The sequence below is a fragment of the Bombina bombina genome, chromosome 4 (assembly GCF_027579735.1).
Source record: "Bombina bombina isolate aBomBom1 chromosome 4, aBomBom1.pri, whole genome shotgun sequence".
NCBI lineage: Eukaryota > Metazoa > Chordata > Amphibia > Anura > Bombinatoridae > Bombina > Bombina bombina.
Genome location: NC_069502.1, coordinates 894,299,200 through 894,314,350, shown reverse-complemented (window position 1 = coordinate 894,314,350; position 15,151 = coordinate 894,299,200). Strand labels below are relative to the sequence as shown.

General features: G+C 38.5%; 1 protein-coding gene across 2 annotated transcripts in view; it reads left to right on the top strand.

The window, feature by feature from the left end:
* The window catches only part of MTRF1L (mitochondrial translation release factor 1 like), a 163,651-nt gene that overhangs the window by 7,727 nt on the left and 140,773 nt on the right, over positions 1-15,151 (top strand). For both annotated transcript variants that reach the window (XM_053711809.1, XM_053711808.1), the window contains exon 2: positions 14,075-14,154. In XM_053711809.1, the coding sequence (XP_053567784.1) occupies positions 14,089-14,154 (66 nt within the window). In that variant the 5' untranslated portion in view covers positions 14,075-14,088. The remainder of the gene's footprint in view (positions 1-14,074; positions 14,155-15,151) is intronic.

The following is a 15,151-nucleotide window of genomic DNA, read 5'->3' as shown; positions in this document are numbered from 1 at the left end:
GTTTATCTACAGGGGTTAGTTATCTTCACTAATTGAAACAAATGTTTCCTTTTTTTTTCTTTTCTCAACTTGTCTTAAAGTGAAGGTCCATTTTGATGAATTAGTGCCCGGTTATTAATAAACCTATTAAAAACAAGGGCACTTTAATTCATCAAAATTGACATTTCACTGTTTTCTTCAAAAACGTACCTTTTAATCCTGAATGCTGCTCCAGCGATTCCCCTGGCCATCGGAGACGTCAGAAATGAGGAATCATGTTTCCTCCAGTCACAGCTCCCCGGGGGAATCTTGACTTGATGCAACGCTGTGATTGGAGGAAGCCGGATTCATCATTTTTGGACCTGCGAAGACAGCTTGCAACGGGCAGAGGAAGTGCTGGAGCAGCTGCCAGGATTAAAAGGTAAGTTTTTGAAGAAAACAGTGAAATGACAATTTTGATGAATTAAAGTGCCCTGGTTTTTAATAGGTTTATTAAAAAACGGGCACTAATTCATCAAAATGGACCTACACTTTAAGCAGTATTGATGGTGAGACCAATTCATATCATATTAGATGTTAGCTAAAATGAAATATTAAATTATGTTATACATCTGTAGTTTATTTAATGTTACTTCACAGGTACCCTGACAGGTTCCCAGAGGTGGTTGCGGCGCCCGAGGCTCTGATTAGAACAGAGCACTCTGGAGTGTATCTACCCTCGGCAGAATTTGGAACATGCTTCGGAATTCTGTCCGTCGGACAGAATGCTGTCGGCCAAATGTCCGTCTGCATTTTGTCAGAGCACCATTTTAAAATAGTATTTAATAGAAATGGGCGAATGTGTTTATATTCGAATGTTAGAACAAATGTTATTGTAGAAATTCGATTTACATAATAGAATGTTGATAAGAACGAATATTCTTAAAAATTCTGTTATCGAATGTTATTTACAGTTTTCGAATGTCAATATTACATTTATAAAACACAGTTGTAGACTAGAAATACTATTTCGAATGTTACATTTGAATATTACATTTAAAAAACACAGTATTAGACTAGAAATACTATTTCGAATTTGAATGTGACATTTATTAAACACAGTTGTAGACTAGAAATACTATTTCGAATTTGAATGTGCAGTTCAGGAAATTAGTACTGACCACAAGCGTGAGCACAATATTATCTATATGGCACACATGAACTAACGCCCTCAAGCTGTGAAAATCTTTCAAATGCATTCAGATAAGAGGGCTTAGAAATTAGCATATGAGCCTACCTAGGTTTAGTTTCAAACAAAGAATACCAAGAGAACAAATAATTTTGATGCTAAAAGTGAATTACAAAGTTGTTTAGAATTCCATGCTCTGTTTGAATCATGAAAGTTTAATTTTGACTAGACTGTCCCTTTAAAAAAATCCTATTTAAATTTAAAAAATCCTGTATAAATTAAAAAAAAAAAACGATTTAAAGGGACAGTAAAGTAAAGTTTCATAATTAATTTTATTAACTTTTCAATTTACTTTTATCATCAAATTTGCTTTGGTCTCTTGGTATTCTTAGTTGATAGCTAAAGCTAGGTAATTTCAAAGCCCTTGAAGGCCAACTCTTATTTGAATGCATTTGACAGTTAAGTTCATGTTTGCCATATAGATTTAGTCATCACTAATTGCCTGAAATGCAAGTCTGTCAAAAGAACTGAAATGAGGGGACAGTCTGCAGAAGCTTAGACACAAGGTAATCACAGAGGTAAAAAGTATATTAATATTACAGTGTTGGTTATGCAAAACTGGGGAATCTACTATAATTGCGTTTGTAACGCGTCCATCGCCGTCGTCAGTTGCGTACGCATCCTCAAATGAATGTTGGCTGCACAAGCAGCCAAAAGAATCCACCTGAATGCAGCGAAGCTGCATCCAGGTGGATTCCGAAAATGGCAGGATGGTGAAAGAATCCACCGCGGATGAATTCTTTCACCACCCTGCCATTTTCTGAATCCACCTGGATGCAGCGTAGGCAAACAAAGCATTAAGAAAAGAAACACGCAACTGCACGAAATAATAAAAAACCTAACCACCCGCACAAAGTATTAACAAACACCTAAACCGCCAACCCTCACATCGCAAAATAATAAAGTAATTAACCCCTAATCCACAAATTAAACAACGCAAATAATGTAATTAAAATATTAACCCCCTAAACCTCCAACCCCCCAAAACGATATAAACCTAATTAACCTATTAACCCCATAACTGCCAAACCCCCACATCGCAATAAACCTAATTAACCTATTAACTTCTAAACCGCCTATCCCCCACAACGCAAATAACTAATTTACGGCTAGATTACGAGTTTTGCAGCATGAGTGAAAAAGCATCGTTATGGCTCTTTGGCTCTTTTTCACTAGCGCTGGTATTACGAGTCTTGCAGGTTTAGCTGCACCACACACTTTTTTGGCCGTAATGCAACTTAACTACCGCAGCTTTCAAAGTCCTTTTTTAATTGGACTTTCACAGCACCGGTATTACGAGTCTGTCTGGGAGGCCAGAAAGTGAGCGGTACAGCCAATAACTACAAGATCCATACTGTAAACTGAAAGTCAGTAGTTATGGGTTTTACGCTACAACGCCGTAACATAAAACTCATAACTAAAGTGCTAAAAAGTACACGAACACCCATAAACTACCTATTAACCCCTAAACCGAGGCCCTCCCGCATCGCAAACACTAAAATAAAATTATTAACCCCTAATCTGCCGTTCCGGACATCGCCGCCACTATAATAAACACCCCTAAACCGCCGCACTCCCGCATTGCCAACACTAGTTAGGGATTATTAACCCCTAATCTGCCACCGCTGACCCCCTACATTATACTTATTAACCCCTTATCTGCTGCCCCTAACATCGCCGCCATCTACCTACATTTATTAACCCCTAATCTTCCACCCTCAACGTCGCCGCCACTATACTAAAGTTATTAACCCCTAACCCTAACACCCACTAACTTTAATGTAATTTAAATAAATCTAAATAAAATGACTATCCTTAACTAAATAATTCCTATTTAAAACTAAATACTTACCTATAAAATAAACTCTAAGCTAGCTACAATATAACTAATAGTTACATTTTAGCTATCTTAGGTTTTATTTCACAGGCAAGTTTGTATTTATTTTAACTAGGTAGACTAGTTAGTAAATAGTTATTAACTACTGTATTTACTAGCTACCTAGTTAAAATAAATACAAATTGACCTGTAAAATAAAACCTTACCTGAGTTACACCAACACCTAACCTTACACTACAATTAAATAAATTACATTAATTAAATACAATTAACTAAATTACAAAAAAACAAACAAACACTAAATTACACAAAATAAAAAAAAAATTACAAGATATTTAAACTAATTACACCTAATCTAATAGCCCTATCAAAATAAAAAGCCCCCCCAAAATAAAAAAAACCCTAGCCTACAATAAACTACCAATGGCCCTTAAAAGGGCCTTTTGCGGGGAATTGCCCCAAAGAAATCGTCTCTTTTACCTGTAAAAAAAATAAAAAAAAAATACAAACAACCGCCAACAGTAAAACCCACCTCCCACACAACCAAACCCCCCAAATAAAATGCTATCTAAAAAACCTAAGCTCCCCATTGCCATGGGGGCATTTAGCTCTTCTTTTTCCTTGCCCAAAACCCTAAGCTAAAAATAAAACCCACCCAATAAACCCTTAAAAAAAACTAACACTAACCCTCGAAGATCCACTTACAGTTTTTGAAGACCCGACATCCATCCTCAACGAAGCCGGGAGAAGTCTTCATCCAAGCGGCAAGAAGTGGTCCTCCAGACGGCAGAATTCTTCATCCAGACGGCATATTCTATCTTCAGCTATCCGTCGCTGAGCATCCTCTTATGACGACAGCGACTGTAGAATGAAGGTTCCTTTAAGGGACGTCATCCAAGATGGCGTCCCTTGAATTCCGATTGGCTGATAGAATTCTATCAGCCAATCGGAATTAAAGGTGAAAAAATCCTTTTGGCTGATCCAATCAGCCAATAGGATTGAGCTTCAATCCTATTGGCTGATCCAATCAGCCAATAGGATTTTTTCACCTTTAATTCCGATTGGCTGATAGAATTCTATCAGCCAATCGGAATTCAAGGGACGCCATCTTGGATGACGTCATTTAAAGGAACCTTCTGTCATACTCTGCAAGGGAGCAGGTTCAGGAGTTGGGAGCTGTTGTGCAGAGGTGTCAGGTTCTGGGGTTTAAGTTGTGTTTTGTCTGCGTGAGTCTTTCCTTTTTGGTATAATTAAACAGGTACAAGGCTTTAGGAAATAAAGGTGATGGTTTTATTGATAGGATAATTAGCAATGCAGAGATATGCAAATTAGATAAGGCAAAGTCTATAGGCTGTAGACTGGAACTCTGTAGTATCAGACAGGAATGCAGATCTTTGTAATAACAGGCAGGATACTTGCATATGCTGTAAACTGGAACTATAGGCTGTAGACTGGAACTCTGTAGTAACAGGCAGGAATGCAGATCTTTGTAATAACAGGCAGGATACTTGCATATGCTGTAGACTGGAACTCTGTAATAACAGACAGGAATGCAGATCTTTGTAATAACAGGCAGGATACTTGCATATGCTGTAGACTGGAACTCTGTAGTATCAGGTAACAAGCAAGCAAAAGTACCTGAGTCAGTCCTTAGCAAATATCAGGGGATTAACCAAGATCAATTGCCAGGTAATCAGTCCAAAAAAGAAACACAGTGCCAAGGGAATATCCAGAAGAGTAGTCACAAAATGAAGCAGAAATCAGGCACCAGGAAATCCAGCAAATCTGTATTTCACTCAGGAAACAGGACCCGAGGGTCTGTCAGAGTATAGCGCTCAATGTCAAGGCCCAGAACTGCAAGCAAACCTCCCAAATATAGCAGGCTGCTGATTATATGATTTGTTTCAGCTGGTAAGCAGGTGGAGCCAGAGAGCCAAAGTTGCAGCAAACAGAAAAACCCAATATTCTTAGCCTGTGATCAAGCCATCTGGTGGCAAAGAGGTAAGACAACAGGCTGGGAAAGAACAGCAGCAGAAATAGAAACAGGTCCCAGGTTCAATTCTAGGCTGGATCATGACACCTTCATTCTACAGTTGCCGTCGTCAGACGATGATGCTCCGCTCCAAATGTCTTGAAGATGGAGCCGCTCCGCGCCGGATTGCTGAAGATAGAAGATGCCGTCTGGATGATGACTTCTGGAGGACCACTTCTTGCTGCTTGGATGAAGAATTCTCTCGGCTTTGTTGAGGACTTCTTGCCACTTGGATGAAGACTTCTGCTGCTTCGTTGAGGATGGATTTTGGGTCTTCAAAAACTGTAAGTGGATCTTCGGGGGTTAGTGTTAGGTTTTTTAAGGGTTTATTGGGTGGGTTTTATTTTTAGCTTAGGGTTTTGGGCAAGGAAAAAGGGCTAAATGCCCTTTTAAGGGCAATGCCCATCCAAATGCCCTTTTCAGGGCAATGGGGAGCTTAGTTTTTTTTTAGTTAGGATTTTATTTGGGGGGTTTGGTTGTGTGGGTGGTGTGTTTTACTGTTGGGGGCGGTTGTTTGTATTTTTTTACAGGTAAAAGAGCTGATTTTTGTGGGGAAATGCCCCGTAAAAGGCCCTTTTAAGGGCCATTGGTAGTTTATTGTAGGCTAGGTTTTTTTTTATTTTGGGGGGGCTTTTTTATTTTGCTAGGGCTATTAGATTAGTTGTAATAAGTTCCCAAATTTTTTCTTTCGTGATTCAAATAGACCATGCAATTTTAAGCAACTTTCTAATTTACTCCTATTATCAATTTTTCTTCTTTCTCTTGCAATCTTTATTTGAAAAAGAAGGCATCTAGGTTTTTTTTTTTTTTTTTTTTTTTTGGTTCAGTACACTGGACAGCACTTTTTTATTGGTGGATGAATTTATCCACCAATCAGCAAGGACAACCCAGGTTGTTCACCAAAAATGGGCCGGCATCTAAACTTACATTCTTGCATTTCAAATAAAGATACCAAGAGAATGAAGAAAATTTGATAATAGGAGTAAATTAGAGCATGAAATTTTAAGCAACTTTCTATCTGAATCACAAAGAAAAAAATTGGGTTCAGTGTCCCTTTAAATATTTGATAATTTGTTTTTTATTTTGTGTAATTTAGTGTTTGTTTTTTTTGTAATTTAGTTAATTGTATTTAATAAATGTAATTGATTTAATTGTAGTGTAAGGTTAGGTGTTAGTTTAACTCAGGTTAGGTTTTATTTTAGCTAGGTAGTTATTAAATAGTTAATAACTATTTACTAACTAGTCTACCTAGCTTAAAATAAATACGAACTTGGCTGTGAAATAAAAATAAAACCTAAGATAGCTACAATATAACTATTAGTCCTATTGCAGCTAGCTTACGGTTTATTTTATAGGTAAGTATTTAGTTTTAAATAGGAATTATTTAGTTATTAATAGTAGGTTTTATTTAGATTTATTTTAATTACATTTAAGTTAGTGAGTGTTAGGTTTAGGGGTTAATACCTTTAGTATAGTGGCGGCGACGTTGGGGGCGGCAGATTACGGGTTAATAACTGTAATGTTGGTGGCAGCGACATTGGGGGCGGCAGATTAGGGGTTAATAACTGTAATGTAGGTGGCGGCGACTTTGGGGGCGGCAGATTAGGGGTTAATAAATATAATGTAGGTGTCGGGGGCAGCAGATTAGGGGTGTTTAGACTCGGGGTTTATGTTAGGGTGTTAGGTGTAAACATAACTTTTATTTCCCCATAGGAATCAATGAGGCTGCGTTTACAGAGCTTTACGCTCCTTTATTGCAGGTGTTAGGCTTTTTTTCAGCCGACTCTCCTCATTGATGTCTATGGGGAAATTGTGCACAAGCACGTAAAACCAGCTCACCGCACCGTTGGTATTGGAGTGCGGTATGGAGCTCAATTTTGCTTTACGCTGCAATATTGCCTGCTAATGCCGGGTTTTTGTAAACCTGTAATACCAGCGCTGTAGGGAGGTGAGCGGTGACAATAGCTTGCAAGTTAGTACTGAGCCCCTCTTACCCCAAAACTCGTAATCTAGCCGTTAATTACTTAGCCCCCTAACCTAACACTCCCTAAATTAAACCCCAATTGCATAAAATAAAATACTAAATTACAATAAAAATAAATAATCCTAACATTAATTTGGAAATAAAAGCGAACATTAAATTACAAAAAAAAAGTCTAAAATTACAGAAAAAATATAAACAAAATTATCAAAAATTAAACCTAATCCCTATGAAAATAAAAAGCCCCCCCAAAATAAAAAACACCTCCTAATCTAAACTACCAATAGCCCTTAAAAGGGCCTTGTTAAACAGCTCTTTTACATGTAAAAAAAATACTAAGCCCCCCCCCCAACAGTAAGAAAACCCCACCCACCAAACCTCCCAAATAAAAAAAACTTAACTCCAAAAAAACCTAAACTACCCATTGCCCCTAAAGGGGCATTTGTATGGGCATTGCCCTTTAAAAGGGCATTCAGCTCTTTTACAGCCCAAAAAACCCTAATAAAAAAAAAAAGCCTAAGACTAACCCCCAAATAGGCACTCACCGTTCCTAAAGTCCGGCGGAGAAGGTCTTCTTCCAGGCAGCTCCATCATCTTCTATCTTCATCCGGAGCTAAGGCGGCACGGAGCGGATGTACGGAGCTGGCTTCCCCAATGCGCAAATCCTCAGCGGCGTGGAGGCTCCTCTTCATGCGATCGTCTGCCGCACACTGAAGATTGAATGCAAGGTACACTATTTCAATTGGGGTACCTTGCATTCCTATTGGCTGAAATTTTTAAATCAGCCAATAGGATGAGAGCTACTGAAATCTTATTGGATGATTTGAAAAGCCAATAGGATTTCAATAGCGCTAATCCTATTGGCTGATTTCAAAATTTCATCCAATAGGAATGCAAGGTACCCCAATTTACATGCGGTACCTTCCATTAAATTTTTAGTGTACGACGGAGATCGGATGAAGAGGAGCTTCCACGCCGCTGTTGACCACCACCGCTGAAGACCACCGATCCGGATCCGCGCATCGGGGAAGAGTTGCTCTGCACCTCTGCTCCGTGCAGCCTTCACTCCGGATGAAGATAGAAGATGATGAAGCCGCCTGGAAGAAGACCTTCTCCGCCGGACTTCAGGAACGGTGAGTACCTATTTGGGGCTTAGTCTAAGACTTTTTTTATTTTTTGGGGTGGCTTTTTTTTTTTTTTAAGTTATGTTTTTTTGGGCAGTAAAAGAGCTGATTGCCCTTTTAAGGGCAATGGGTAGCTTAGTTTTTTTTTTTAGACTTAGTTTTTTTTATTTTGGGGGGGGTTGGTTGGGTGGGGGGTTTTACTGTTAGGGTGTAATTGGTAAATTATTTCAGGTAAAAGAGCTGTTTAACTTAGGGCAATGCCCTGCAAAAGCCCTTTTAACCCCTTAACGACCCTGTACAACGTTGATCGTTATACCCTTAAGGACCAGCGCTGCAGTCCTGGGCTTCTCTCTGCCGCAATCTCTCTGAAAAGACAGAGATTGCGCTATTTCTGCATGCCCCACGAGTGGGCCACTGCAGAAATAGAGTTGCAGAGTTGTTGATGCAGAGAGGGCCACTCTGTGCTGGGACTTCCTGTCCCTGCAGTGCGCGGAGTAATCATGCTGCATTGAAATGATGGAGGGAGGGTGATGGATGTAGGGAGAGGGAGGGGGGGAATTATTTTTTGTAAAGGGATTGAGGAGGGGCAGGGCGGTAGGGTGTTGAGGGGGGGGCAGCTACACTACAGAAAATTATTAGGGAACCCCCCCACCAACAAAAAAACCCCTGTATTATGGCAAAATGGGTACTGGCAGACAGCTGCCAGTACCCAAGATGGTGGAAGATAGGTAGTCCATCACTGTTTAAGGGGGGTCAGGAAGGGATCAGGGGGTGCGATGTGTCAGGTGGGAGGCTGATCTCTACACTAAAGCTAAAATTAACCCTACAAGCTACCTAATTAACCCCTTCACTGCTGGGTATAATACAAGTGTTGTGCACAGCGGCATTTGGCAGCCTTCTAATTACCAAAAAGCAATGCCAAAGCCATATATATCCATTTCTGAACAAAGGGGATCCCAGAGAAGCATTTACAACCATTTGTGCCATAATTGCACAAGCTGTTTGTAAATAATTTCAGTGAGAAACCTAAAGTTTGTGAAAAAGTGAACAATTTTTTTTTTAATTAGATCGCATTTGGCAGTGAAATAGTGTTATGAAATATACCAAAATGGACCTAGATCAATACTTTGGGTTGTCTACTACACTACAAAAGGTACTGTTTCACAGCGCCAGAGTAAGAATGTACAAACTCCTCCTATAGGTGAGATCTCTCAACCAGATCTCAAAGGAAAACTAAAAATATATTTAAGAAGAGGAGGGCTAAAAAAGCTTCTTCAACCCGTATATGTCCTATCTTCAGCTTTCTTAGCTATTCTAGCTTTCTCTTGTTAAGTGTATCCAGTCCACGGATCATCCATTACTTGTGGGATATATTCCCTTCCCAACAGGAAGTTGCAAGAGGATCACCCACAGCAGAGCTGCTATATAGCTCCTCCCCTCACATGTCATATCCAGTCATTCTCTTGCAACCCTCAACATAGATGGAGGTCGTGAGAGGACTGTGGTGTTTTATACTTAGTTTATTTCTTCAATCAAAAGTTTGTTATTTTTAAATGGCACCGGAGTGTGCTGTTTTTTCTCAGGCAGTATTTGGAAGAAGAATCTGCCTGCGTTTTCTATGATCTTAGCAGAAGTAACTGAGATCCACTTGCTGTTCTCACACATTCTGAGGAGTGAGGTAACTTCAGAAAGGGAATGGCGTGCAGGTTTTTCCTGCAACTAAGGTATGTGCAGTAAAATATTAATATTAATAATAATGGAATTGACTAAGAAAATGCTGCTGATACCGAAGTAATGTAAGTAAAGCCTTAAATGCAGTGAAAGCGACTGGTATCAGGCTTATTAATAGAGATATATACTCTTTAAAAAATGTGTTTTAAAACGTTTGCTGGCATGTTTAATCGTTTTTTAACGTACATTTGGTGATAAAATTTATTGGGGCATAATTTTTCCACATGGCTGGCTTAATTTCTGCATAGAAACAGTTAACTGAGGCTTCCCACTGTTGTAATATGAGTGGGAGGGGCCTATTTTAGCGCTTTTTTTTGCGCAGTAAAAATTCAGACTCAGACTTCCTGCTTCTTCCTGCATGATCCAGGACTTCTCTAGAGGGCTCAAAAGGCTTCAAAAGTCATATTGAGGGAGGTAATCAGTCACAGCAGAGCTGTGACAGTGTGTTTGACTGTTTTAAAAAACGTTTTTTCTCTATTGTTTATCCTGTTTGGGTATTAAGGGGTTAATCATCCATTTGCAAGTGGGTGCAATGCTCTGCTAACTTAATACATTTACTGTGAAAATTTGGTTGGCATAACTGCTTTGGTTCATTGTTATTTCAACTTGAGACAGGTTCTGTGCTTCTTAAAGGCGCAGTAGCGTTTTTTATATTGCTTGTAAACTTATTGTGAAGTGTTTTTCAAGCTTGCCAGTCTTATTGCTAGTCTGTTTAAACTTGGTTCTTAAAGTTCTTCAAGGAGTTCCGTTTGAACCCCTTCATTCCATTGATATTAAACTTTTATCTTGGAAAGTTCTGTTTTTGATGGCTATTTCCTCAGCTCGAAGAGTCTCTGAGTTATCTGCCTTACATTGTGATTCTCCTTATCTGATTTTCCATTCAGACAAGGTAGTTCTGCGTACTAAAACTGGGTTTTTACCTAAGGTGGTTTCTAACAGGAATATCAATCAAGAGATTGTTGTCCCATCATTGTGCCCTAATCCTTCTTCAAAGAAGGAACGTCTTTTGCATAATCTGGACGTAGTCCGTGCCTTGAAGTTCTACTTACAGGCAACTAAAGATTTTCGTCAAACATCTGCCCTGTTTGTCGTTTATTCTGGACAGAGGAGAGGTCAAAAAGCTTCAGCAACCTCTCTCTCCTTTTGGCTTTGAAGCATAATACGCTTAGCCTATGAGACTGCTGGACAGCAGCCCCCGAAAGGATTACAGCTCATTCTACTAGAGCTGTGGCTTCCACCTGGGCCTTTAAGAATGAGGCCTCTGTTGAACAGATTTGCAAGGCTGCGACTTGGTCTTCGCTTCACACTTTTTCAAAATTTTACAAATTTGACACTTTTGCTTCTTCGGAGGCTGTTTTTGGGAGAAAGGTTCTACAGGCAGTGGTTCCTTCCGTTTAAGTTCCTGCCTTGTCCCTCCCATCATCCGTGTACTTAAGCTTTGGTATTGGTATCCCACAAGTAATGGATGATCCGTGGACTGGATACACTTAACAAGAGAAAACATAATTTATGCTTACCTGAAAAATGTATTTCTCTTGTAGTGTATCCAGTCCACGGCCCGCCCTGTCTTTTTAAGGCAGATCTAAATTTTTAATTAAACTACAGTCACCACTGCACCCTATGTTTTCTCCTTTCTTGTCTTGTTTCGGTCGAATGACTGGATATGACATGTGAGGGGAGGAGCTATATAGCAGCTCTGCTGTGGGTGATCCTCTTGCAACTTCCTGTTGGGAAGGGAATATATCCCACAAGTAATGGATGATCCGTGGACTGGATACACTACAAGAGAAATAAATTTATCAGGTAAGCATAAATTATGTTTTTTTAGCGCTCCTCATGCATATTTTTTGTCTACTACACTACAGCTAAAATTAACCCTACAAGCTCCCTAATTAACCCCTTCACTGCTGGGCATAATACACGTGTGGTGCGCAGCGGCATTTAGCGGCCTTCTAATTACCAAAATGCAACGCCAAAGCCATATATGTCTGCTATTTCTGAACAAAGGGGATCCCAGAGAAGCACTTACAACCATTTGTGCCATAATTGCACAAGCTGTTTGTAAATAATTTCTGTGAGAAATCTAAAGTTTGTGAAAAAGTGAACAATTTTTTATATTTGATCGCATTTGGCGGTGTAATTGTGGCATGAATTATACCAAAATGGGCCTAGATCAATACTTTGGGTTATCTACTAAAAAAAAATATATACATGTGAAGGGTTATTCAGGGATTCCTGACAGATATCAGTGTTCCAATGTAACTATTGTTAATTTAATTTTTATTTTTTTTTAAAATGGTTTGGAAATAGCAAAGTGCTACTTGTACTTATTGCCCTATAACTTGCAAAAAAGCAAAGAACATGTAAATATTGGGTATTTCTAAACTCAGAACAAAATTTAAAAACTATTTAGCATGGGTGTTTTTTGGTGGCTATAGATGTGTAACAGATTTTGGGGGTCAAAGTTAGAAAAAGTGTTTTTTTTTTTAATTTATTTTACGTTTTTTTTTCATCATATTTTATATTTTTTTATAATAAATTATAAGATATGATGAAAATAATAGTATCTTTAGAAAGTCCATTTAATGGCGAGAAAAACTGTATATAATATGTGTGGGTACAGTAAATGAGTAAGAGGAAAATTACAGCTAAACACAAACACCGCAGAAATGTAAAAATAGCCCTGGTCCTTAAGGGAAGGAAATTGAAAAATGGCCTTGTTCTTAAAGTGAATGTAAGTTTTTTTTTTTTTTTTTACATTAGCTGCTGCCTAAGTACTGTTTTACCCATCTGTATCATAACCGCTAAGTTTATTTTTTTTAGAAAAATTATGATTGATTATATATTTGAATTACATACTTTATTCTGATTTATATCTTCCTCTTACCACCCGGCACTTCCTTGTTCTTCACATGTGACATATAGAGCGGTCCCAACCGCTCTATACGTATGTGTTAAGCGCGCACCCGTTCAGCTTTTTTTTCCTGAGCATGCGCATAATTTAAGTGATGCCTCCTCATCTCGATCCTAAAACCAGATACCCATCTATTATTAAATTAATATGAAACGAAACCTAAATTACAGCCATATTTTCTCTGTAGCCTAAATAATTGCTCATATATTTATTTTTTGCAGAAGCGCATGCGGGTTCCGTGAACGTGCATTGCTTCTAGTATGGGACATTTTCAAACGCATGCGCTGAAGAAGCGCATGACGTATCGAAAAAGGGGTTGAACGCCCCGGGGGGAAATGTGGATTAGCTAGAGTAGCTATCATTCATTCCAATAATGATGGACAACATGGCGGGCGGAGAAAGCGCAGCATAAAAATAGAGTTTAAAAGTATAATTTGGGATTTATTGCTAAGATTGTAAAAATCGATGAATTAAAGTCCCCCTTATTTTAATAGCTTAACAATATTGCGTTAAGCAATAGGGGTGACTTTACATTCACTTTAAGGGGTTAAGGGCTATTGGTAGTTTAGTATTAGATTAGGGGTGTTTTTATTTTGGGTGGATTTTATATTTTTATAGGGTTATTAGTTTAGGTTTACATTTTTTTATTTTGGATAGCTTTGTTTTTTTCTGTAATTTTACATTTTTTATTTTTTGTAATATTAGCTTTGGAGTTTGTATTTTTTTTTAAAAATAGACTGAGGTTTATCGCCTAGTGGGTAATAAAAGGATTATCTATCTTTTTAAACAATAACATTTTTGGTGTTTACTATCCCTTTTAAATAAAAAAAAAAAATCCAATTTAATTCATCAAAATTAATTTCATTCGTGTTGTGAAACTACTTACCTTTTTTAATCTTGACAGCCTCTCCAGCTTCCCCCTTTCGTCGCAAGCCTCTTCATACATCAGAAATTACGGATTGGTCATCCTCCAATCACGGCTTCTCCCCCAGGGTAATCAGTGTCTGATTCAACGCCGTGATTGGAGGAAGCTGGATTCCTCATTTTAGACCCAGGAAGAGGCTTTACAACGAGCGGAGGAAGCGATGCAGCGGCTGTCAAGATTAAAAGGTAAGTATTTTCACAACACAAGTGAAATTTAAATTTTGATGGATTAAAGTGCCCCTATTTTTAATCGAATTTTTAAAAACCGGCACTTTATCATCAAAATTTACATTCACTTTAAGGAGACTCATACTTGTTTTACAGATGAGAGCGAAGATATGCGAACTCTCGCAAACACAGAAATAGAATCCTGTCAAGAGGAGATAGAAAAACTAAAACATCAGGTAAAGTTCAATCTTCATTCCTTTTTTTTTAAGCACCATTTTTGAGTGGGATTTTAACAGTACAATTGCATGATCAGCAAATATATAGTAAAACAAATTATTGCAATTGCACTTACTCTGAAATCCTGTTACTTTGCACCCAAGAACTTGGCACCAATTCAGGAATGTGCTGTTTCCTTCATAATGTACAGTATGTATATTATTTTGTGTAGACCTTAATCTGTGTGTCTGTTTACAAATACCACATCATTTACCTTATTAGTACACATTTGTAAATAGGGCATCAGTTAATTATGGAGAAATCCTAAAATAGGAAACCGACAGAGGCGCCTCCTAAGTGTTATATCATCAGGGAAGGGTGTAGGTAAATAAAGAATGACCACTTACATGTGGGGAAGCACACGATAGTGCTAGTGACACAAGCCGAGACTTCTAAGCCTCTCGGCTGACTCCACATAAAGCAAGTCTGGTCACAGTAGGTTTCAACAGGCAGGCTCCAATTGTTCCAGACACACAGGTTCCGAACTCTGTGTCACACCCCACCCTGGCACTAGTTACTGCTTTTTACACCCTCAGGGTTAGCCCTTGGCTATGTCCACACCACAGGTGATAAAGCTCATGCAGGATACAAGGAAACAATACGGTGGTGTCCGGTATATCTGGGTCAGGTTCACACCAATAATACGGTTAAAGGGACACTGAACCCAAATTTGTTTTTTGTAATTCAGATAGAGCATGCAATTTTAAGCAACTTTCTAATTTACTCCTTTTATCAAATTTTCTTCATTCTCTTGGTATCTTTATTTGAAATGCAAGAATGTAAGTTTAGATGCCGGCCCATTTCTGGTGAACATCCTGGGTTCTTGCTGATTGGTGGATAAATTCACCCACCAATAAACAAGTGCTGTCCATGGTTTGAACCAAAATATTGCTTAGATGCCTTCTTTTTCAAATTAAGATAGCAAGAGAACGAAGAAAAATTGATAATAGGAGTAAA